At 49.0% G+C, this 21,095-nt stretch overlaps 7 protein-coding genes across 7 annotated transcripts; 4 read left to right on the top strand and 3 right to left on the bottom strand.

Moving 5' to 3' along the window:
* Positions 1 to 312: 312 nt before the first annotated feature.
* L228DRAFT_250850 (vacuolar protein sorting-associated protein 35) lies at positions 313 to 4,062 on the top strand. Its single transcript, XM_018333419.1, has 7 exons — positions 313 to 804; positions 996 to 1,633; positions 1,689 to 2,211; positions 2,266 to 2,740; positions 2,800 to 3,345; positions 3,400 to 3,546; positions 3,606 to 4,062. Exons 1-7 carry the CDS (start codon positions 659 to 661, stop codon positions 3,765 to 3,767), a joined length of 2,637 nt encoding a protein of 878 aa, XP_018185322.1. The 5' UTR covers positions 313 to 658; the 3' UTR covers positions 3,768 to 4,062.
* Positions 3,983 to 5,564, bottom strand: L228DRAFT_224421 (DUF1749-domain-containing protein). The gene is made up of 2 exons (XM_018330347.1): positions 5,368 to 5,564; positions 3,983 to 5,214 (listed from the first exon to the last, which is right to left on the bottom strand). The coding sequence occupies exons 1-2, from the start codon at positions 5,410 to 5,412 to the stop codon at positions 4,327 to 4,329; spliced, it is 933 nt and encodes a 310-aa protein (XP_018185321.1). The 5' UTR covers positions 5,413 to 5,564; the 3' UTR covers positions 3,983 to 4,326.
* A 24-nt stretch (positions 5,565 to 5,588) lies between these two features.
* L228DRAFT_40383 (hypothetical protein) lies at positions 5,589 to 8,091 on the top strand. The gene is made up of 5 exons (XM_018336565.1): positions 5,589 to 5,841; positions 5,945 to 5,984; positions 6,047 to 6,236; positions 6,337 to 7,344; positions 7,414 to 8,091. The coding sequence occupies exons 1-5, from the start codon at positions 5,769 to 5,771 to the stop codon at positions 7,843 to 7,845; spliced, it is 1,743 nt and encodes a 580-aa protein (XP_018185320.1). The 5' UTR covers positions 5,589 to 5,768; the 3' UTR covers positions 7,846 to 8,091.
* Positions 8,092 to 9,150: 1,059 nt separating this feature from the next.
* On the bottom strand, positions 9,151 to 11,990 carry L228DRAFT_40378 (hypothetical protein). The gene is made up of 2 exons (XM_018336564.1): positions 10,397 to 11,990; positions 9,151 to 10,314 (listed from the first exon to the last, which is right to left on the bottom strand). The coding sequence occupies exons 1-2, from the start codon at positions 11,737 to 11,739 to the stop codon at positions 9,243 to 9,245; spliced, it is 2,415 nt and encodes an 804-aa protein (XP_018185319.1). The 5' UTR covers positions 11,740 to 11,990; the 3' UTR covers positions 9,151 to 9,242.
* A 2,558-nt stretch (positions 11,991 to 14,548) lies between these two features.
* On the top strand, positions 14,549 to 15,271 carry L228DRAFT_250846 (hypothetical protein). The gene has a single exon (XM_018333418.1). It carries the CDS (start codon positions 14,589 to 14,591, stop codon positions 15,141 to 15,143), a length of 555 nt encoding a protein of 184 aa, XP_018185318.1. The 5' UTR covers positions 14,549 to 14,588; the 3' UTR covers positions 15,144 to 15,271.
* Positions 15,215 to 16,813, top strand: L228DRAFT_271083 (hydroxymethylglutaryl-CoA synthase; the record flags this gene model as incomplete). The annotated part of the gene is made up of 4 exons (XM_018335482.1): positions 15,215 to 15,274; positions 15,344 to 15,446; positions 15,524 to 16,608; positions 16,676 to 16,813. 4 exons carry the CDS (start codon positions 15,215 to 15,217, stop codon positions 16,811 to 16,813), a joined length of 1,386 nt encoding a protein of 461 aa, XP_018185317.1.
* A 609-nt stretch (positions 16,814 to 17,422) lies between these two features.
* Positions 17,423 to 20,371, bottom strand: L228DRAFT_285699 (hypothetical protein). The gene is made up of 2 exons (XM_018336368.1): positions 19,472 to 20,371; positions 17,423 to 19,361 (listed from the first exon to the last, which is right to left on the bottom strand). The coding sequence occupies exons 1-2, from the start codon at positions 20,002 to 20,004 to the stop codon at positions 17,543 to 17,545; spliced, it is 2,352 nt and encodes a 783-aa protein (XP_018185316.1). The 5' UTR covers positions 20,005 to 20,371; the 3' UTR covers positions 17,423 to 17,542.
* Between the last annotated feature and the right edge of the window lie 724 nt (positions 20,372 to 21,095).

The following is a 21,095-nucleotide window of genomic DNA, read 5'->3' as shown; positions in this document are numbered from 1 at the left end:
CATTCTCTCCGATACCACTCAATTTATTCGAGAATATGCATTTTCATAATTGCGAATTAAATGTCATTATTATTTTAAGCTCATCATCTTTGCTTTGAAGCTATTTCTGCATTGCCCTCATCGCAGGGTATGTTTACTCCGATGTTGACACTGAAGACCGTGATTACGTAAGTGACAGGCGCTGCCGTATCGCGCGTGGGAGGACAGCTTTGGCATGTCGTATACCAAATACGGAGGTACTTACCCTACATAACCGCCGCGCATTGCGCATGCTCCGGTCCCCGATAGGTAGCTCCGTACCATACGCACCCTACCTACCTAAACTCCACGCTCGTCCCCAATCAGGCTCCAAGGAAGTGGGAATGTGATTGTGATTCTTCAACAAACCAACGTTACCGGAGCTCGACTTTTCCGTAGAGCTATCTATCCTTTTTATCATTGCGTGCCTTCGTTAGTCCTGAATCGGTCTCTCACGTCAACCGAAGTGTCCAAGCTCCAGTGTGGTCGAGAATCGAATACTCCTGCCGTCAAGGTCCCGCACGGCGATAGACTTCAACGGCTCAACTTGGCCTTGCCATTGTCAACGCTGGAACGAAGTACCAAACTGCCGGTCATTGTGCCTACTGAGCGCCGTTAAGCACTTGCTTCGAGCGTCAAAATGGCGACCTTACAACCAGTCACCAATGTCGTCGAAGACCAAGCTCGCCTGCTGGAGGAAGCATTAGGTGTGGTCCGTCAGCAAACTCACTTGATGCGCAAATGCCTTGAGACGCCTGGTAAATTGATGGATGCATTGAAATGCAGGTAGGTAGCTTGCTTGCCTTGTTTCTGGTTATCCCATTAGCCATAGATGACAATTGCCTTCGCGCTTCCAAATCCTCTTGTTGGATTCCCAGGTTCCGAGCTGAGACTTTCCCGTCTTGCTTTGGAAACAGAGGATTCTTATCTACGTCTCACTATAAGCTTGAATTCGCTAACTGGATGCTTTGCTCAAGTTCGACGCTCGTTTCAGAACTGCGAACCAGCAGCCTCGGTCCAAAGCAATATTATGAACTTTATATGGCCGTCTTCGATGCTCTCCGACACCTTTCTGTCTATTTACGGGAGAGTCATCCGGTGAATCATCTAGCCGATTTGTATGAGCTCGTTCAGTATGCTGGCAACATTGTTCCTCGCCTGTATCTCATGATCACCGTTGGAACAGTGTACATGGCAGTGGAGGATGCACCGGTCAAAGAGATTATGAAAGATATGATGGAAATGAGTCGAGGAGTTCAGCATCCGATACGAGGTCTTTTCTTGCGATACTATCTTTCAGGTCAAGCACGAGATCATCTCCCAACGGGCAGCGGTGATGGCCCCGAAGGAAATTTGCAGGATTCGATCAGCTTTGTCTTGACTAATTTTGTCGAGATGAATAAGCTGTGGGTGCGGTGGCAGCACCAAGGGCACTCGCGAGAGAGGGAATTAAGAACCAAGGAGAGACGGGAACTTCAACTCTTGGTCGGAAGTAATTTGGTCCGACTGAGCCAACTGGTAGATCTCGAGACCTACAAGACCGTTATCCTTCAGCCTCTCCTTGAGCAGGTCGTTCAATGCAGGGATGTCTTAGCACAGGAGTATCTTCTTGAGGGCAAGTTACATATTGATCACGATGCTTTTTACCCGCTCTAACCCTTTGCCCACAGTTATCACACAGGTTTTCCCTGACGAGTTCCATCTGCACACGCTGGACCAATTCCTATCTGCGACTGCTAGGCTTAATCCAAATGTCAACGTCAAGGCGATAGTTATCGGACTTATGGACAGATTATCAGCATATGCAGCACGTGAATCGGAATTGTTGCCTCCCGAGGTTCGTGAGAAGAAGGAAGAGGAAGCAACAAGTGCGATGCTGCAAAAGCTACGCATTTCCAAGGAGAATCAGCCGCCGACCAGTGCTGCCCGCCCGGATGGAGAGACGGCAGAGAATGGCGCAACTAAGGAAGCACCTACTCAGGATACGACGGTAAAAGAAGCTGAGGCTCCCAAGGAAGCTGAGGAGGCTACAGCGAACGGAGAGACAAAGAATGCCAACAAAGCACGTAGTATCCCAGAGGACGTCAAGCTTTACGAGATATTTTATGAGCAGGTTGTCAATCTCGTCAATGTCCAACGACTTCCGATAGCAGACATTACTGCCTTGCTGGTATCACTTGCTAATCTGGCATTGTGAGTGCGCTTGGGACCGATGACATCGTTGAGCTGAATGTTGACTTGATCTAGGAATGTGTATCCGGAGAAGCTAGATTACGCCGATCAAATCTTGGCTTATGCCAGAGAAAAAGTGACTCAATTTGCAAATAGCCCGGATCTGCACTCGCCTGCTTCGCAAGGGAACATTTTGAATCTCCTTCTAGCACCCATAAAGGCATACTTCTCCCTCTTCACAGCCCTGGCACTTCCCAATTATATCTCCTTGCTCCAGGCTCAAACATATGGCATTCGACGTGCTGTTGCGGGTGAGGTAGCCAAGAGCGTTCTCAGAAACCAAACTGCCGTATCGACATTGGAGAATTTAGAGGGGATGCTTGAGATCCTTAAAGTGCTCATCAAGGAAGGCCTTCAACAACCCGCTGGGTACCCTGCTCTGCAGTCGCAGAGACGAGGGGCTGAGACTGATGAGACAATTGAAGAGCAAGGCTGGTTGGCAAGAGTAGTCCACCTGATCCAAAGCCCCGACAACGATACGCAATTCAAAGTATGTTTGCATCTTGAATATCATGGCAAGCTTTCTTTTCTGATTCTTTATATTTATAGTTACTGCAATCAACGCGAAAAGCGTTTGCCGAGGGAAACGAGCGGATCAAATATACCACTCCTGCGCTTCTTACCTCCTCTATTAAACTCGCCCGGAGATATAAGGCTCGCGAGCATTACGATGATAATTGGTCATCACAATCTGCCGCATTGTACAAGTTTATGCACACTGCCATCTCAGCTCTTTATACTCGCGTCACTGGCGCTGCAGAGCTGAGTCTTCGACACTTCGTTTCTTGCGGTCAGATTGCAGATCAAAATGGCTTCGAGGAAGTTAGCTACGAGTTTTTTGCTCAAGCATTCACCGTTTATGAAGAAGCGATCAGCGATTCCCGTGCCCAGTTTCAATCCGTATGCGTCATCGCCGGTGCACTCCACGGCACCCGCGGATTCAGCAAAGAAAACTATGATACCTTAATCACCAAATGTGCTCTGCACGGCAGTAAACTACTCAAGAAGCCTGATCAGTGCCGAGCTGTGTATCTAGCAAGCCACTTGTGGTGGGCGATGGACATTCCGTCAAGAGGGGAAGATGACTCCAAAAACGTAAGTGGTTGCAATTGTAGTCCCAAAGAAAATTTTCTCACAAACAACAATCAGCTTTACCGCGATGGAAAGAGAGTGCTCGAGTGTCTACAGCGAGCACTTCGGGTCGCCGATGCCTGCATGGATACCGCGGTTTCAGTGGAGCTCTTTGTTGAGATTTTGAACCGATACGTCTATTACTTTGACCAACAGAACGAAGCGGTATGCTGCATAGCTTGATTTCTGATGATTAATCCTTTTCGAAACTAATACTTTCACAGGTGACGACAAAGTATCTCAATGGTTTGATAGAATTAATCCATTCAAACCTGCAGACCAACCAAGAAAGCGGCTCGCTCGAGAACCCTCGGGGCCATTTTCAGCGAACTCTGGATTACATTGCATCGAGGGAGTATGAAGGAGTCGTCACGCAACCCAAGTAGTTCTTGCTATGCTTTCCATGTTTACGGGCTCCGACAGTTTTCGATAAGTTGTTTTTACCATGATTGTCTATTTAATCATTAGATGTCATGGTCAGGCGTCTTGTACATTGCTACTCTTATGTTCTCATTCCGGCAGAGATTGACTTCCTGTTACCTCGAGCCACAAGTCATCTTCAATTTTGATTCCTCTTTGCGTCTCTCTCATATCCTCCCTTCTTCTTGACGGTCGGGAAAAGTAGCCCTATTCACCTTTATAGCGCTCCTTCAATAGACGAACAACATGTAAAAGACCGGTAGTGGTTTCGTCCGTATTGTTTATGTGGTAGAGATGTGATATTCAGGTTCATACTTTGTCTTTGTTTAGAATTCTGTGTAACCGAAAATCTATATACCAATAGGCTATCATCTATCGTCTTATCTTCTTACAGTCATTATTCTATTGCTCAAACCAACTCTTCTCAAGGCGAATGAGAGCATCGAGCTAACGATTCTCGAAGGAGGGCTGCTGCGTTTCGGACTTTGCGCGAAAATGAAGGGAGCGTAGGCGTCCAAAATTGCTTCAGGCGATCTTCGTCACAAATCCCAGAACTCGCTCAATCAAGTCTTTAACGACCGGCTCATCATTGCCAATTAAGTTATGGCTTGCGTCTTTCACTAGACCAGAGTGTTCCTCGTCCACCTTTCCACCTCCTTCTTTGACGAAGCCGATCCACTTCTTCACCAACGCAGCCTTGTCTACAAAATCAGGCACAAACTGATCCGACCCCGAGTACAAAATACACAAGGGACTGGAGGCTGGAATTTTCCCAAAAGTCTGGCGGAGCTGCTCGTCCGAGAGGTCGGAACTGAAATAATCATCGTCGCCATCATGGTCAGGGCTTGTAAGGCTCAACCATCGTCGAGCGGTACAGGGCGAACCAAAGGATCCATCTGTCGCTTCGGCCGGCAGCACATCGTCACCTTTGCCCTCAGCAACCCATTTTTGGGCTATTTCAATACCCCTCTTCAGCGTTGCCGGCTTGAGCTCCGCCTCAATTGCTTCTCGATCGCTAATGGAGGCTTGCAAGATTGCGCCATCAATAGGGGTGTATGAAGCGGCATTTCTACCGACCAGGTACTCGATTGTGTCCTGACAACCAGTGGAATGGCCCATCAGGATAATCTTACCACCTGGCCGAGCGCGTTTGAAGTACGCTACGCACTCTGATATCTGAGCAGCATCCCGTTGCAATGATGAAATGCCCCAGCCAGTATAGGAAGAAAAGAGGAGAATTTCGGCGAGGCGGTAGTTGGGCGGGAGAGCTTGAGAAAGCTTCGTTGCATATGGCACAGTCAATAGACCGTCACCTAATCCTGCGATGAAAATGATGGTATTTTTAGGCTGGGACTCCGGTGCAGAGGCATGGCTCGCTGGAGGAGAATGTTCGAAAGCTACGAGGCGGGGAGACTATATTGTTTATGCGGGATCAGCTACGTGATTAAGTACAGCGCAAGTGATATAAATTGGAAAGAGAAAAGGCATTTAATGATGCTGGATTCTTTTTTTGGTTTATATCTGGGGTACTGATTAAACAAGGTTGTTCAAAGGGGGTTTCCCTACGTAGTGGTGGAGGATGCCCGGATGAGGTCCTGCAATGAAGCCCATTTTCTGTTTATTTTAATTAGGCAATTGACTGAAGCTGATCAGATTTTAAGAGGGAGGGAAAGAGAGAGAGAGAGATGAATTCAATTCGAGGGTTATAGAGGAAAGGACTTCTGGGAGGGGGACAGGATGAGTGGGATGACGGTTGGTGGATACAGAGAGTAATCCAGTGGTGGGGCCATGGGGCTGCGTCAGGGTCCCTCGCTGGTAGTTCGGTGTCCCGCTTCACCGCCCGGCAGAATGCTTGGCTCCGGTCCACCGCCATCGTCGTTAAGCTCTCACTCACTTTCCGACGTCAGCTGCTCCAGAGGTTAACGTCTTTGTTGACTTTGGCCTGGTGTCGACAATTAGCTGAAATTATGTCTTCGTCATCTGGCACATCTACGCCTAAAGCGCATAACAGGCATCTCTCAGCAGATGATCGACGTCGAGGTATGCTAGTACCTTAATATCTTCCCTAGAACAAAAAGGCGCGATAAACACACCACCAGGCCCAGCCTTTCTCTTCTGAGATCAATGAACTAATTATTTCAAGTACTGCGACCGCGAAGCTCTACCAAAGGTCCATTAGATGAGTTAGTTGTTGAAAATTTTGGCTCTTAGTCTTTGTGATATGTGTTTCATTGACTCTTTTCAGTCCATTGTCGGTTTCATTGCCCGCTCTCTCGCTTTCCCCTAGCCCTGATCCCACTCCACGAGCTGTGACTCCTTCGCCATCCAATCCGCCCACACTAGACCCTGAGCTTGTTCTAGCAAGCATAGACCGACCGCTCAGGGATTTTGGCTATCTTTTACGGCCCGAAATATATCATCCGTTGAGCCAATTGGTACGTTTACTCGACTCACATTGCACAGGCGCAACAGAAGAACATTTCACTTTCGTATAATTCAGCCTGAATGCTCTTCCATATCTAATATATCCCGTAGGACGTTCCTCAAGCTTTCCGGGAATCTCCCTATCAGCCCTCACCCGTTGCACCACTCCCGGAGCTTCTCGCACAAGGCCATTTTCGAGCCGCAGCCATCCGGGCTGCCTCGACGCTGACGACCGAAGTATCTCCAACAGCTCATGCGGAAATCTTTTCGCTCTTATATACTCGCCTAGCATGTCTCACACTCATAAACCAAACGGTGATTGCCGCTCAAGAGGTCAAGGCACTGGAGGATCTCAATTCAACCTTCTACCGCGATCCCATTACCGAAGCGCACCTGGTACCGTGGGAACTCCGAGTGCTAGCTGTGCGTCTTCAAGGAATTGGCTATGGCGATTGGCGTCGAGGCGTAATGGGATATTATGAATTAGCTCGTGACGCGCGTTTCAGCCTTGCCAAAGCCAGATCAAAGTCGACCCCGGACGAAGCAGAGATTCGTCTCTGGCAAGACCGCCTCTGGGATCTTGGTCTCCGCGTTGGAAATGCGCTCGTTGAAATGGGTGATCTGGAGACGGCCGTGAGGCATCTTGGCTCGTTGAGACCTACTTGTCATGGTCCCGCTGCTCAAGCGATGAATACTAGGCTGGCTCTGATATACCTTCGCGGCGGCAATGTCACAGCGGCGAGACAATGTCTAGCGCGATCTGATGAAAATGGAGAAGCAGCTAAAGAAGAGATCTCTGGGGGAGTTGTTGATGCTTTGTGCAGTATGGCGGATGGTGATTTTAACCTGGCTGTGTCACAGTGGCGCGCTCTATTAGACAAGAAAGATTCTTCTGCCAACGCTAAAGAAGAACCTTCAGCAGCAGAGGGTGAAGGATCCCAGTCTCAAAACGAGATGACTTCGCACAAAGTTGAAACAGCTTCAGATGCAGCTGCGAAAGATACAACGCCGGACAACACTGGCCCGCCCAGTAGCTCGGCACGCCTTGACCCTGGCCTGCACGCTCTCATTGCGCAAAACCTCGCTGTGTGTCTATTATATTCCGGTCGGTTGTTAGAGGTATGTTTTAATCTGAACATCTGTTGCAATGAGCAAATTCAATAACTGATGGCTTCTTACGAATAACAGTCTCGCTCTCTACTCTCATCTCTAATCCCGCCGTCATCATCTGCTCCTGCTGAATCGCAAGCACCTTCGCCGACAAAAGACCCTGAATCCCCATCTCATCCTGCCACGACGCCAACGCCAGTAACGCCACCAATGACTCAAGCAAGTATATTCAATCTATGCACCATCTACGAACTGTGCACCGAGCGCAGTCGCTCTTTGAAACTCGATTTGGCAGGACAACTAGCCGCCTATCCCCCGTCAGGGGCCTCACCAATACCAACAACAGCATCATCATTACCAGCGCAGTCAGAACCTATCAATCCATTATCATCATCGCCTTCCTCACAGCAAGAGTCCCAATTTACCTCTCAAGCATGGACATCCCAGCCCCTCCCATCAAGGCCTGTGGCTGTAAGATGGGAAAAGGAGAATGCGACGTTTAAATTATAATCCCCCCCTTTCTCACCCTTGGGCCCCTTTCCATTTTCCATCTTCTCAGCCACGGCCCTTTTCTGTCTCGCTTCCTGCCTCTTTTTCTCTTCCCTCTTTCCTCCTTTCGGAAAGATATATACCAAATACCGATACCAATACCAAACCACCTATACGCTTCTCAACCAGTATTCAAATTGCAAATATATCCCGTATTTCTAGAGCAATCTTTATCAAATGATCTTCCTATTCCAACCATTCTCCAAAATATGAAATGTGGATGTTCCTTTCATACTTATTCCTTTGACGACCCGAACCATGAACCATTATCCACGAAATTACTTGGCGGCAAGCAGGAAAGTCTACGACGATATCTCGAACTCACTCACTCACTCATTCCGTTGCTCACTTATTCAGATATGAATTGAATTGAAAAGAAACTTTTACTTATAACTCCTTGATTGTTATTTGTCTAATATAGCTCTCTCAGCGGGACCACACATAGTAGTAGTCATGTATGTAGTAATAGTAGTAAAAATATTGATAATAAAAATGCACGAAAAGGAAAAGAAGAAGAAAAAGGGAAAAGGAAAAAGGAAAAAGAAAAAAAGATTTAGAAAAGAAAAAGAAAAGGGATATAATTATCAAACAAGCCATCCAATACGCAGTACGCAATACACAATACGCACAACATGTGGAATTTAGAAAAGTGGACAAAAGAAAAAACAAAAAAAAAAAAAAAAAAAAAGAAGACGACCAATAGTGGACGAAGAAAGGGATGAAAGAAAAACACAACAAGAAAAAGGAGACGGAAACGGAAACGGGAAAAAAGAATTTTATCTGTCCAATTCCTATGGGGCCTGACTACACCGTCCTGTTTGTAGATAAAATCAAGAGCAAGACCAATAATTAAAAGCAAAAGCAAAAGTAAAGCAAAGCAAAGGTTCAAAAGGAGAAGACATCAAATAATATTTCCCTCTTGAGGAGAAAAATTACAAGATTCTTTAGAGGGCTTTAGAACATAATATGCAAAAGATGAAAATGTTGAACAGGGTGACCAATTCCCCTGGCCAAAAGCAAGGACAAAGGACAAAGGACAAGAAAAAGAGTGGCTAGATAGACAGACACCAGTGTAATAAAGACAAAAATGAGGTTCATGAGATGATGACGGTGATGACGAGAATCGTAATCGCCAGAAATGATAAAGAATATATATGTCAAAGAACGCCCGCATATTCTCCGGTAGAAAAATTAGGAAGAGTGGCAAAAAAAAAAGAAAAAAAGAAATATATATGGTGAAGTCGTAGGAAAGAGTTGAAAGAAGGAGAAAAAGCCTCGAGGATTCCACGAGGGAAGTAGTAGAAGGACCAATTTGAGGGAAAAGAAAATGATATCTTTAAAAACGTCGAAAATTAATGTCATGAGCTTAGCCACTCGCAGAAACAGCCGTCTTTCCAGGTAGCGCCACCTTCGGACCGCTTGGCACGGACTTCAGGTCCATCATCCCACCGGCGACGGCGCGCGGTCACGCTTGTGATGAACGCGGCAGTAGTAGGTGACGGTTCTGGCTCGGTCTCATTGAGCAAGAAGGTGACTGGGCTGCCATTTTCTTGGGCCGGTTGGATGGACCAGTCATCCAACATTTGCATCTGCTGGCAATACGGCTGGATCGCATTATGCTCCTGCCTTCGCTCAATAGCTTTGACACGTTTGGGGAAATCATTAAATTGGCTGGGCCAGGGAACGGTATCACTGGTGGTTGTTAGACTGGAGGTTGTCGATGTTGGAGCCATGCCGCTGGGGTATGAATTATATGTCGTGGTGATAGTGGTCGTCGATGAGTGTCCGGAGCTCTTGGCTGCTGCCGACGCCGCCGCGTTGTCCCAGGCTGCTACCGACGAGTTTTCATAAAGGTAGATGAAGACGTCGAGCATGGTTCCATTCCAAAAACAAAACCATGGCTTTTCATTTGGTCTGACAATATCAGTGTATCGTGTGAAATTGGCAGAACTTCGTTGCACAATGGGTGATGCAGATCGTCTTTGTTTACTAGAAGAGCCTTGAGGAAACTGCTCTTCGGGAACAACCACGACCTTGTCGTATGCCTGCGTGCGGAAAAAGTATGCGGGTCCGAGGTTGGCAGCGTCATTGTCCGTCACAAGATTAACCATTTGTGGTTGACCAATCGACGGCGGTTGCGCTCCGTATTGTATGGTATCACCCGGGGTGATAAATTTGGCAAAATTCGACTTTCCTGGGCCACCAGCAATATAGAGCAATTCAAAGAGGTCACCGCCGACATTGCACGACCAAGCGCTCGATTGATTATTGTCAATGAGACAGGCACTTGAATCCACCTGAGCCGTGGGCATGGGCACGACATAAGTGCCAGAGGCAAGCGTGGGGAGATTGGTAGGAGTCGATGACAATGGTGAAAAATCATTCCAAGACGAGGAGCTGGCAGTCACCGTTACAACCGATCGTGTAGCGCTATTACCATGATCAGTCAGAAAATTGGAACAAAAAAAAAATAACAAAAATATGATGAGACTGAGATGATAATCATTCTTACCTAGCTGCCGCCGCTGAAGCTTGTTGAGAAGCTTGTTGCGCACTATGGCGGTTCTCGTTGCTCACGAGGCCACCGACGACACCACCCAAGATTGCCGCGAAGATGACAATCAGGGCGATGCTGACAGCAAAAAGCCACATGGGCACCTTGCCCCAGCAGACCCGATGTTTGCTCTTCTCAGTCAGCTTCTCCTTGAAGCTACCGCTATGATCGGGCTCAACAAGCGTCGTCTGCGTTTCGCTTGTCTGGGGTTGTATCCGTTCCTGCGGAGAAGGGCTCATAGTCACAGGAGTGCCTGCATCAGCCCCAGGCAAGGCGTGTGTGGCCGCTGCGTCAGTTCCTGCTGCCGCCCCTGCCGCCCCTGCCGCCGCCGCCGAGTCTAAGCCATGTGTATTCACAACAGGAGATGGTTGATGACCATCGGGGTATCTAGTGTAGGGAGGGAGCTGCTCGGTGTGGCCATCCGGGCCAACAATGTCATCGGCGCCTTCAGCACTGGGCCCAAGTGGACGGGTAAAGGTCTGCTGTGCGACTCCAGGGAAGCCGACAGGAATGTGCGATGTCAAACCATCGGTACCTTCGGGTATCGTATTCTGGGGATACATGCCATAAGGGTGAGTGGGTCCGTTGGGGCCAGTGTACACACGCGATGTGCGAACATTGGAAGCACTAGAAAGGCTAGGAGATCGAGGCAAGCCGATGCCTTGCGGGTACATGTCGTATGGATGACTGGGGCCTGTGGCTCCTTGGTAAGGGCTCTGTGCACGCGGCATCTGAAAAGACGAGGCAATGCTGGCAGGGCGACGAGGGGTGCCATCAGGGTTAAAGCCTGGTGATGCGGGTCTTCCTTGGCCCATTGGTGGAGGCATTTGAAAGTTGAAGTGGGATTTGGGGCCTTGTGCGTTAGCAGAAGCTGCTGCTGCTGCCGGTGTTGTTGCATCGGAAGCCAAGCCAGTCTCTTGCGCGGCTTCCTGTGCCTTGGACACAGGAGGCGATGCAATTGGAGTTATCTCTTCTGCGGGTCGCTGTGGTCTCATGGGTCCATCAACAATAGCAGCAGCTTCAACGGGCGAAATGGAGGAAGGATCTTCGGCAGCAATCGGAGTGACTGGTGCTGAGTTATCCGTGACGTCTGCAGATTCGATGGCAAATTCATCGTCGAAGACGTTGGGGTTAGACGTCTGGGAGGGCAATCGGACCACATCAGCGGCGGTCGGTGAAGTTGAGGAAGGTGTAGAAGAGGATGAGGCCGATGTTGAAGACGAGGCTTCGGGGGCTAAGTGTGAGGGAGATGCTGGCCTGGAGGCGCTTGAAGGAGGACGTTCGGGTTGTCGGTCCGCCATGATGATATGAGAGGCGTCCTCAAGCCTCCTAAAGGCGAAATCCGAATTCGTTAATCCTTCACTCTTTCTCTCTATCCGTCTCCTTTTACTGTTATTTTTTTTTCTTTCCGATTCAACTTCTCAATCTTATGATTTAATCGATCGGATAAGTCGCGGATCGAAGGATTTCCAATTCGCGAATGGTGCCGAGATGTGTCGAGTCGGACTTGGGAATAATTGTCGTTGGTTGAAGAAAGAATGAATGGATGGATGAGGAGAGTGCGAGGAGAGGGATGGAGATTGAAAGGGTTGATGTCGAGGTTGGAATGGAAGAATCGAGAGTGGTAAGTGGACGACGGGTACGGGGACGGACAGGATGGGGGGACAAGAACCCGGGACGGGATGGGATGGGATGAGACTTGTGAGAAGGTACAAGCAGTAGTAGCGCAGTAGCGGTATGGGGGTAGAGCGATGATGGGCCCGTAGTCAGGCCGTCACGTCTCGGATTTTGGCTTTTTCGGGAGATGGAGGGGGCAAACGAGAGGTCTTCCCCCCCCCAAAAGGCGAGAAAGGCAATTCAATTCGACAGGAAGGGGGGAGAGGGGCGAAGGAGACGAAGGAGACGATGGAGAAGGGGGGACAGGATGACAATCGAATCAGATTCCATCAAAGCAACAAGGCAAAGACGACCGAAGCGACACCAACAACAGTCCAGGCGAGACTTTTCTCCCCTAGACCGTGCCGCCGGTGAATCGCTAATTTGGACACGAGCAAAAACAGTCAAACAGGGACATGACTTTGAGCGATACGAGTACTTTATCTTCAGTATACCTTGTGAAGTCAGGTTAGGTAGGCAGTAACTGTAGAATATCTTCGTCGGCGATGAGGATTATGATGGTATATATTTACCGCATTCAAGGTGGCTTGCTGCAGCATTATCGATTGGCAACATCAAACTTATCGGATACCGAATACCAGTGGGCAGTGCAAGTACCTGGTAGGAAGGCAAAGGTACCTCCCGCTAGGTACTCGTCTCTCAGTTGATCAATTACTCCGTAGTGGTAACTGTGATCCAAGACGGAGCTACCTCCAGAAAAGTATCCCTAAATCCCACATGAGAATGTGAGTCCGGCCGAGATACGCAAGGTAAAAGCTGAATTACGAGACCCCGAATTTACTGAATCATCATGTCTTGCGTTGAAGTGGTTCCGGACTTTCATCAAAAGCGACGAGGCTGATGATAATTATCATTGTCACTCGACAAGGCACGAGACTACTACTGCAACGTCTTCCCGAAAGAATGGACTGGGCGAGCTTTGGTTCCTGAAAAGAGTGAGAAGCAAAAAAGGATCATCTCCGCCGTCACTCCGGACCGTTGATTGGACGATGGCAGGGTCGAACAGTCAAAACCCCCGACACTAGTCCCGGGTCGGTTCAGCTTGGCGCCATTAGATTTCATGGATGCTGCGCTACGGTGGATTCCATCGACCAAGAGCGCCTCCGACGACGATAGGTTGAGGAGAATGGCTACTCTCATGTCTCCACATGGACTCGGCCAGGGTGCCTTACTCTGGACAAAAAGAATCGTGATGCGTGGAAATTTTTTCTCTTTAAATTGGGTTTCCTTGGTATTTTCCAGGCCTAGCATGGCTAGCGGGAACATACTTTAATTGTAGCTTCTTAAGAAAGTTCCACGAACAGAGGTAGCACCAGAGGTAGCTCATTGATGTTCTCTGCCCGCGGAGACAGGTCCATCACTTCTCATTCGATTCAATTGTATAGAGTTTGGATGCCCGGGCGAGGCTGTCCGACCAATGACAGCTGAAGTTGTGATTCTGTGATCGATACTACGCGTAGAGTGAGATCATAGGGGGGTGTGGCAGGGCAAAGACCTCGGCGCTGGGCGGCCATCGTGGGTCGCTTGGCCAGAAAAGTCTCATGAGCAGATGTCATTGCTGACTAATAACCCCAGCATCGAATGATGAGATGAATAAGATTATGCATAACTTACGCATAAAGGTGGATAAAATGTATCTCATTGTGCACGCAACTGCAGTACTCGCGACAATGGAACTGCAAATCCTTGATTGCAAACAATATTGGTTTGAGATACAGGATGATTTTGTGACAGGAGGATAGCTGATAGTGGTTTCCTTGGGCCTGCACAATATTCAAAATGTCACTTGAGCTCACATTATACAAACCCATTTTTGATGTCAGGAGCACCATAGCACGTTGTTTGAGAATGTTCGGTGAAAGTTCTTGGGACCAGGGATGGTGTCTTGGAATGAATTGAGGTAGTTTGATAGTTATCTAGTTGCAGATGGATCATATCTCTCTAATTGTCAGAAAGCAATAGAGGGGTAAGAGGTGGGGCCTATCGATGATCAGATTGCTCCTTATTATTGGTGAAATAATCTTACTGCACGACAACAGTAATCAAGTAAAAAGCAACGATCGTACCATCGATCCCTCTTGCAGAATGTAGTGTAGAATCAACAGCAACAATGGTGCACATGCATGTAGATATATAAATGTGTTGGCCACTGGTCTTTATCTACCGTGAAGCGGTGGGACGCCGAAGTTTACTGCCCGAAAAAGGGCTCGGGTACGTAACAGTCAGGACGAGTACTCCTCGCTCCGTAACTAGGTACGGCATTCTGTACACCGTGCCCCCGTGTCATGTCATGCTATAACAGATGAGGCGAAAAGAGAGACATCTCCCACCGCCATCAAGCCTCCCCCGTCTCAGGTACCCGAACTGCCTACGACGCATTGGACACCGGCAGATGGGCGGCCGCGTCGTTTCTGTCGTTCTGCCACGAGGCGACCGATTTTTTCTGCCGGGAACACACAGACAAGATTTCGCCATGGGGGTTTATCTCGCCGCTGAAGTGTCGCCGAAAATTGATCACCTTTGTGAGGGGGTGACAGGCATTCAGAGAAGAGTAGATATCTCTTTATCAAATCAGAGGCCATGCCCGGTGTACCGTAGTAGTAAAATTATTGTAGTTATCGCAGCTCTTCAATTTACTTGCCTTATTCCCCACACAACCCACAGGGGAAACACAACCACGCCATCCCGCCAGACCCTGCAGTACTCTACTTTGAGCGACTTTGAGGTACCCTTTTACTCGGATCTTTGCCACAACTTCTTTCCCATATCAGAGTTAGATAAAGTAGTTTTGAGCAATTACAAGTACCAGTACTTTTCACTCAACATCCACGGCTGGCGACCGCCTTTTTGTTCAACGCCCCTGGACGACCTCGCCGTCGCTCACACCCTCTCACACTCTCTCACTCTCTCTCTTTCTCTCTCTGCCCCTCAAAACCACTGTATCTTCGAAACTCCAATTCCTCTTGTTCCGCGCTCGGAACGTTTATTTCATCCTTCGTCTTCTCACTCCCTTTCCTCCATTTTCTAATCCTTTTTTTTTCCCCTCTGCTCCCACTCCTTAGCCCGACTTTTTATTTTACCCTCCTTTCAACTATCACCATGTCTGCGCGTCCCAGAAATGTTGGCATTAAGGCCATTGAGATCTACTTCCCCAACCAGGTACCTATCTCCCGTTTGTCTGCACTTCCTCTTGTGGGACCTTTTGACTAATGGCAATAATTTCCTCAGTGTGTCGATCAGGCTGAACTCGAAAAGTTTGATGGCGTCAGTGAGGGCAAGTATACCATTGGTCTTGGCCAGACCAAGATGAGCTTCTGTGATGATCGTGAAGGTAGGCCTATCCCATACACATTTCTCTACCATTTCTTTTCCTCCGTCTGGTCCATCAGTGTGCTAAGAATCATACAGACATCTACTCTCTTGCCCTGACCACGCTCTCGTCTCTCTTCCGCAAGTACAACATTGACCCCAAGAACGTTGGACGACTTGAGGTTGGCACCGAGACTCTGCTTGACAAGTCCAAGTCGGTCAAGTCCGTCTTGATGCAGCTCTTTGAAGAGTCTGGCAACGCCAACGTTGAGGGCATTGACACCGTCAACGCCTGCTATGGTGGCACCAACGCCATCTTCAACTCCATCAACTGGGTCGAATCGTCCGCATGGGATGGCCGGGACGCTGTCGTCGTCACCGGAGATATCGCATTGTACAAGAAGGGCGCTGCCCGCCCTACCGGTGGTGCCGGCTGTGTGGCCTTGGTTATTGGCCCAGATGCCCCGGTTATCTTTGAGCCCGGTCTCCGTGGCTCGTATATGCAGCACGCGTACGACTTTTACAAGGCCGATCTCACCAGCGAGTACCCCATTGTCGATGGCCACTACTCCATTCGCTGCTACACGGAGGCAGTCGACAACTGCTACAAGGCCTACAACGCCCGCGAGAAGGCTCTCCAGCAAAAGGGTGAGACTAATGGCGTCGTCAACGGTGACGCCGCTAACGAGAAGACACCGCTTGATCGCTTTGACCACGTCCTCTTCCACTCGCCCACCTGCAAACTTGTGTCCAAGTCGTACGCTCGTTTGCTCTACAATGACTTCTTGGCCAACCCCAGCCACCCCGCCTTCGAGTCGGTGCCCGCCGACTTGCGCGAACTCGACTACGAGAAATCGCTGTCCGACCGCAACATTGAAAAGACCTTTTTGGCGCTCAGCAAGAAGCGCTTCCAGGAGCGTGTCCAGCCTGGTGTCCAGGTGCCCACCATGTGCGGCAACATGTACAGCGCCAGTGTTTACGGCTCCCTCTGTGCCCTTTTGAGCAACGTCGACAGCGCCGCTATCCAGGGCCGCCGTATTGGTGTCTTCAGCTACGGAAGTGGTCTCGCCAGCTCCTTCTTCTCTCTGCGTGTGGTTGGCTCCACGGAGGCATTCCAGCAGAAGCTCGACCTGCACGCTCGCCTCGACGCTCGCCGCACCGTCGCTCCTGAGGTTTACGATCAGGTATGTCATCTCATGATACAAGTTTTCTGTATGTCCATTACTGACTTTTTTTTTTCTTTTGTTCTAGATGTGCTCGCTCCGTGAGAAGGCTCATTTGCAGAAGAACTACGTTCCTCAGGGCAGCACCGAGCACATTGTCAAGAACACCTACTACCTGACCGAGGTTGACGACATGTTCCGTCGCAAGTATGCCATCAAGGCCTAAACGCTTGACATTGCTTTTGCATTTTAGCGGAGGTGTTGGTATCGCACCGTCATTGCTGAGAGCATTCCTCGCGGTTTGGCGTCTCCCGGATTTTTACTCGACATCACGTCTTTTTTTTTTTTTTAACGTGATGTTTGATTACGGCGGAAAATGATTGATTAATATTACGGCCCTCGACCATTTTCTTTTTTGGCCTTGATCCACGATGCTATTGGACCGGAAAATGACACCTTGTCTCCCATTACGCCATCATGTCTGAAGTTTTTCGGCTTGACTTGACGATATTTGGGATCGCTGGAGAATCGGACATGTGGAGGATGTAATAATTTCAATGTTAATTTCTAACTGCACGGTAATGGGAACGAGAACGAGAAGAATGGACACGCTTGTAACATATTCTCTTCTTTTACTACACCCTTAATTACTCCCTTTTTTTTCTTTCTGCTTTTCTCTTTTATTAGCCCGACATTGCTCGGCATCAATGCTTTTATAGATAGACTAGGGTAGGATCTACGGTCAGCGGGGGGGGGAACCGCGGAATTGGAACTGGGATTGGAATCAAGATACAGAAAGCCATCTTAGCGATTAGTGAGGATAATATATAGATTTCTGGCTCACTTGTCTACTGTAATGATTGAAAACGAGATGTGCATTTCCCGTTTCTCATTTCTCATTTCCCATTGCGATATATATTGTGTAGCTACCTAGATGTTCTTTGTTCTAAGGACCTCAGAATCGCGGCATCCCTATCGCTGCTCCCTCTCCATGGACTTCTTCATCTCCTCTGGCTTGATTTTTTATCTTGTATTTTTCTACTTTGTCTACCTTGTCCTCTTCTTCATCTTCATCTTCGTCGTCGTCTGCTTCGTTGTTTGCTAGCCCATCTACAGTCACAGTCTCTACACCTCTTCTCCCACCCTCAGAGCTCAGCGCCTTGCTCAACAACTCTGCCCGCGTCCGCGCCGCTTCGCACATTGTCTTGTATACCGCCTCGTACGTATAGTAGTCTTTTGTACGGCGGTGATGGTGATGGTGATGATGACTGTTATCGACTTGTGAGAAGAAGATGCCGTCTTTGGACTTTTTGTCCGTTTTCTTGCTGGTCCTGGTCCTGGTCCTGGAGTTGGACTTGGAACTGGGACTGGGACTGGAGATGGAAGAGGAGGAGGAATTAGAGTTGGAGGCGAAAATGTCAAAGGTGTTTTGCAATTCGACAGTCGCGTGGACATGCCGGTCGAAGAAGGTCGCTTTGGAGGATAGGAGCGGCGGGGCTGTTGCCGTCGTTGTCGTCGTCGTCGGAGCAGCAGCAGCAGCAGAAGTAGAGGATGGAAGAGAAGAGGGAGCAGGAGCAGCAGCAGCAGCAGGAGAAGAAGATGGAGGAGGAGAGGATAAAAGAGGGGAAGGGGAAGAAGGAGGCAAAAGGCTTGAATCAGAGTTACATAGGTCGTATGGCGACGACGACAACGCGGGAGAGGGAGGCGAAGAGGAGGCGATTGAGTGGGGGGAGTGTGAGGGATCAGAGGAAGACGAGGAAGAGGAAGGAAAAGAGGAAGAGGAGAGATTAACACAAGCGGTAATAAAGTCTGCGCAGGACCGCATATAATGCTTCGATTGGGCAGTGTGGTCAAGCAGGAGCCCAAAGGCATGTGGCATGTGGGCGTACTGGTTGAGATGCACGATCGGAGATGGAGTCTGTTGTTGCTGCTGACGCTCATGGTGGTGTTGGTGTTGATCTTGTTCTTGATGAGAATGATGCGAATCGTCGTGAAAATCATGAGAATGCGAAGAATCAGAATCATGAGAAGGATAAGAATGAGAATCACGATCTGGACTCGTATCAGCCATCCATCCAGCCAGACAAGCTGCTTCATCAGCGAGCATTTCCTGCCCGATACCAATCCACACAGGTGGCGCACCCTGCCATGCGGACGGCGGCGCGGCAAGCGGACTCGCGAGCGGATGCACAAGCAACGGGGCCGGCGCATAGAGATCAGAGCGCGGCGGGGTCGTCGGCCACAGGGAACACGGCGGGAAAGTGTCTGCGCCATGAGACCCATGGGGTTTCGGCGGAGGCAGGTAGTCCCATTTCGCATTGATCGTGCCAGACGGCATGCTCTGGGTAAGGTCGAGCCAGGGACTATGTCCGACGATGCCGGCGGGGAGGTCGAGCGGGACAGAGCGGCCGTTGAATTGGACTGTCGGGCTCGAGGTCTGGCTTGTCTGGTCTATCTGGCTTGGCTCGCTGTCTTGTAGAACCCGGACTGCGGGAGGGAGAGTGCGGCGAAGATGGAGGAGTAATTGAACAAGAGCGAAAATCAGCGTCCCCCCGGCGCTATCTCCCGCAAAGACAATCTTTGAGGGCGGCACGGCAGGGTGCAGTGCATCAGCGCCCGGAGAAAGAAGAGAGAGATACGCCACAAAGACGTCCAATAGAGCCGCAGGGAACGGGTACTTGGGCGCCAACCGGTACCGCACGGAAAGTACGCGGCCGCCGGTGAGCCGGGCATGGCGTGCTGTTGCGGGCCGGTGCGTTGCTGGGTCCATGAGGCTATTGCAATGTAAGTTACAGGTTCCAAAGTCCTGAGGATTGCAAGAATGAGGGAAGGCTCGGATAGGTTAGGGATAAAATAAAGAAAAGGGGATGAAAAAGACACATACTACAGTGCTCCCCCGTGAACATATAAAATGGTGATATCGCTGGTTACTTCCTTCATCAACCTGTGATATTTTTCCTCTTCTGATAATACCGAGGGCTCCGGCGTAGTGCGCCAAGCGGCTGCACGGTAGCCCGTCCATTCTGCCTCTACCGGTACGAGTTCAGGTTTCTCATATGCGGTTTCTCCCGTCTTGTTGTCATTGGCATTATCACTTTCATTCAGTTGGTCAATGGCGGTAAACAAAAGCCGCTTAACATCATTCTCCTCTGGCGGCGGGGACAATGTCACCCGGCTGATCCACATGGGTCCACGCACTGGCGGTGCTCGAATCGAACGCTGCTGTTGCTCTGAGACGCTTGAGGGTTTCGAGTCGCAGATCAAGGCCCGGATCAAAAGGACTGTAACTGCAGTGCGCAGATCCCATTCCCGTGACGTCGATGACAGGCCCAGGATATGCCAGATGATGGTCTTGATCATGAATGGTACCTTGGGCAGAATCGTCCTTAGGACCGAAAGAGGACTTGAGCCGTCCATGCTTAGACTGACAAAAAAAGATGTCTTGACTGAGAAGATATTTACATGGAACCAAACAGCAAGCAGAAAGAAAAAGCACCAGAACCTCGTTGGGTGCGGAGGATCTAAAAGGCACCACAGAGTATGTTTTAAAACAAGAAGAGTTGGTTCAGCTTGCTCTTATGAAAGATGGAAGATGTCGGCATGATCATGTGGTCGACGGTAGCTTATTTTGTTGTTGCTGCTGCATACCCTGATACACAGTGCGGGTCCTGCGACGAACGACACCGCCCATGTTTTGTGTGTCGTCTGTTATCCGGTCCGTGACCAGATTCGTTCGGAAAAGACTGACAGATCGGTGTAGGCGTCATTATTAGTTATTGGATTGGAACGACTGGGGGAGGGGTGGATAGTGGAGTGGCTGAATTGTGGATGGGGTGCGGGAAGCTTGTTTAGTGTAGGTTCCCCGTCACTTGATGTGACTGTCTTAGCTATCTACTGATTAGCCTCGGCTCTTCCAGAAGAAACAGCATTGTATCGACATTATCATTTCAACATTCTTTTGATATACACTTCACATAATGGACAGGTTGAATCATATTTTGCAAAGTCCCGATGGATTTCATAGAAAACCCACAAAGAGATTTTTATTTGCATGGTGACTACAGTTTGAGACTGAAACCTGGGACCACGCAGAAGTCTTCTCAGCCTTGCCTGGGCACTAACACATAGACCAAAGAAAGAATGCATGAGAACACCGTGACTGGCATCTCATTCTGATGAGAAACCGTCAAAAAGACTTTACGGATTAATCATCTACCCTGTTGCACTGTCTGCCGCTACCCGTCCATGATCTTTCTAGAAAATCTGTCGTCTTCTGCGTTGAAATATAATACTATCACTCTCGTGTATTTATATTGTGCCTTGTCCTCGTCATCTTAAAGGGTAACCATCATCAGTTATAGGCATTCAAACGGCTTTACTTGATATATATACGCTTCTAGCCGATTAAGACAATCCATCACATCGTCAGCTCACCTACTGAAGCAAAGCAAAATGCAAAGACATAATTTCTGGCAAAGACATAATTTCTGGCAAGGACAGCCTCCATC

The sequence above is a fragment of the Xylona heveae genome (assembly GCF_001619985.1).
Source record: "Xylona heveae TC161 unplaced genomic scaffold L228scaffold_12, whole genome shotgun sequence".
In the NCBI taxonomy this organism is placed as follows: domain Eukaryota; kingdom Fungi; phylum Ascomycota; class Xylonomycetes; order Xylonales; family Xylonaceae; genus Xylona; species Xylona heveae.
The sequence above is the reverse complement of the archived record's forward strand: the minus strand, read 5'-3'. Positions and strand labels throughout refer to the sequence as shown.

Coding starts and splice junctions, on each gene's coding strand:
- L228DRAFT_250850 (XM_018333419.1), top strand. CDS start 659: ATGGCGACCTTACAACCAGTCACCAATGTCGTCGAAGACCAAGCTCGC. Junction 805..995: donor ATGGATGCATTGAAATGCAG/GTAGGTAGCTTG, acceptor GCTTTGCTCAAG/TTCGACGCTCGTTTCAGAAC. Junction 3,547..3,605: donor TTGACCAACAGAACGAAGCG/GTATGCTGCATA, acceptor ATACTTTCACAG/GTGACGACAAAGTATCTCAA.
- L228DRAFT_224421 (XM_018330347.1), bottom strand. CDS start 5,412: ATGGGCTTCATTGCAGGACCTCATCCGGGCATCCTCCACCACTAC. Junction 5,215..5,367: donor CGGGCATCCTCCACCACTAC/GTAGGGAAACCC, acceptor TAAACAATATAG/TCTCCCCGCCTCGTAGCTTT.
- L228DRAFT_40383 (XM_018336565.1), top strand. CDS start 5,769: ATGTCTTCGTCATCTGGCACATCTACGCCTAAAGCGCATAACAGGCAT. Junction 5,985..6,046: donor ACCAAAGGTCCATTAGATGA/GTTAGTTGTTGA, acceptor GACTCTTTTCAG/TCCATTGTCGGTTTCATTGC. Junction 6,237..6,336: donor ATCATCCGTTGAGCCAATTG/GTACGTTTACTC, acceptor TATATCCCGTAG/GACGTTCCTCAAGCTTTCCG.
- L228DRAFT_40378 (XM_018336564.1), bottom strand. CDS start 11,739: ATGGCGGACCGACAACCCGAACGTCCTCCTTCAAGCGCCTCCAGGCCA. Junction 10,315..10,396: donor GCTTCAGCGGCGGCAGCTAG/GTAAGAATGATT, acceptor TCATGGTAATAG/CGCTACACGATCGGTTGTAA.
- L228DRAFT_250846 (XM_018333418.1), top strand. CDS start 14,589: ATGGGGGTTTATCTCGCCGCTGAAGTGTCGCCGAAAATTGATCACCTT.
- L228DRAFT_285699 (XM_018336368.1), bottom strand. CDS start 20,004: ATGGACGGCTCAAGTCCTCTTTCGGTCCTAAGGACGATTCTGCCCAAG. Junction 19,362..19,471: donor GTTCACGGGGGAGCACTGTA/GTATGTGTCTTT, acceptor ACATTGCAATAG/CCTCATGGACCCAGCAACGC.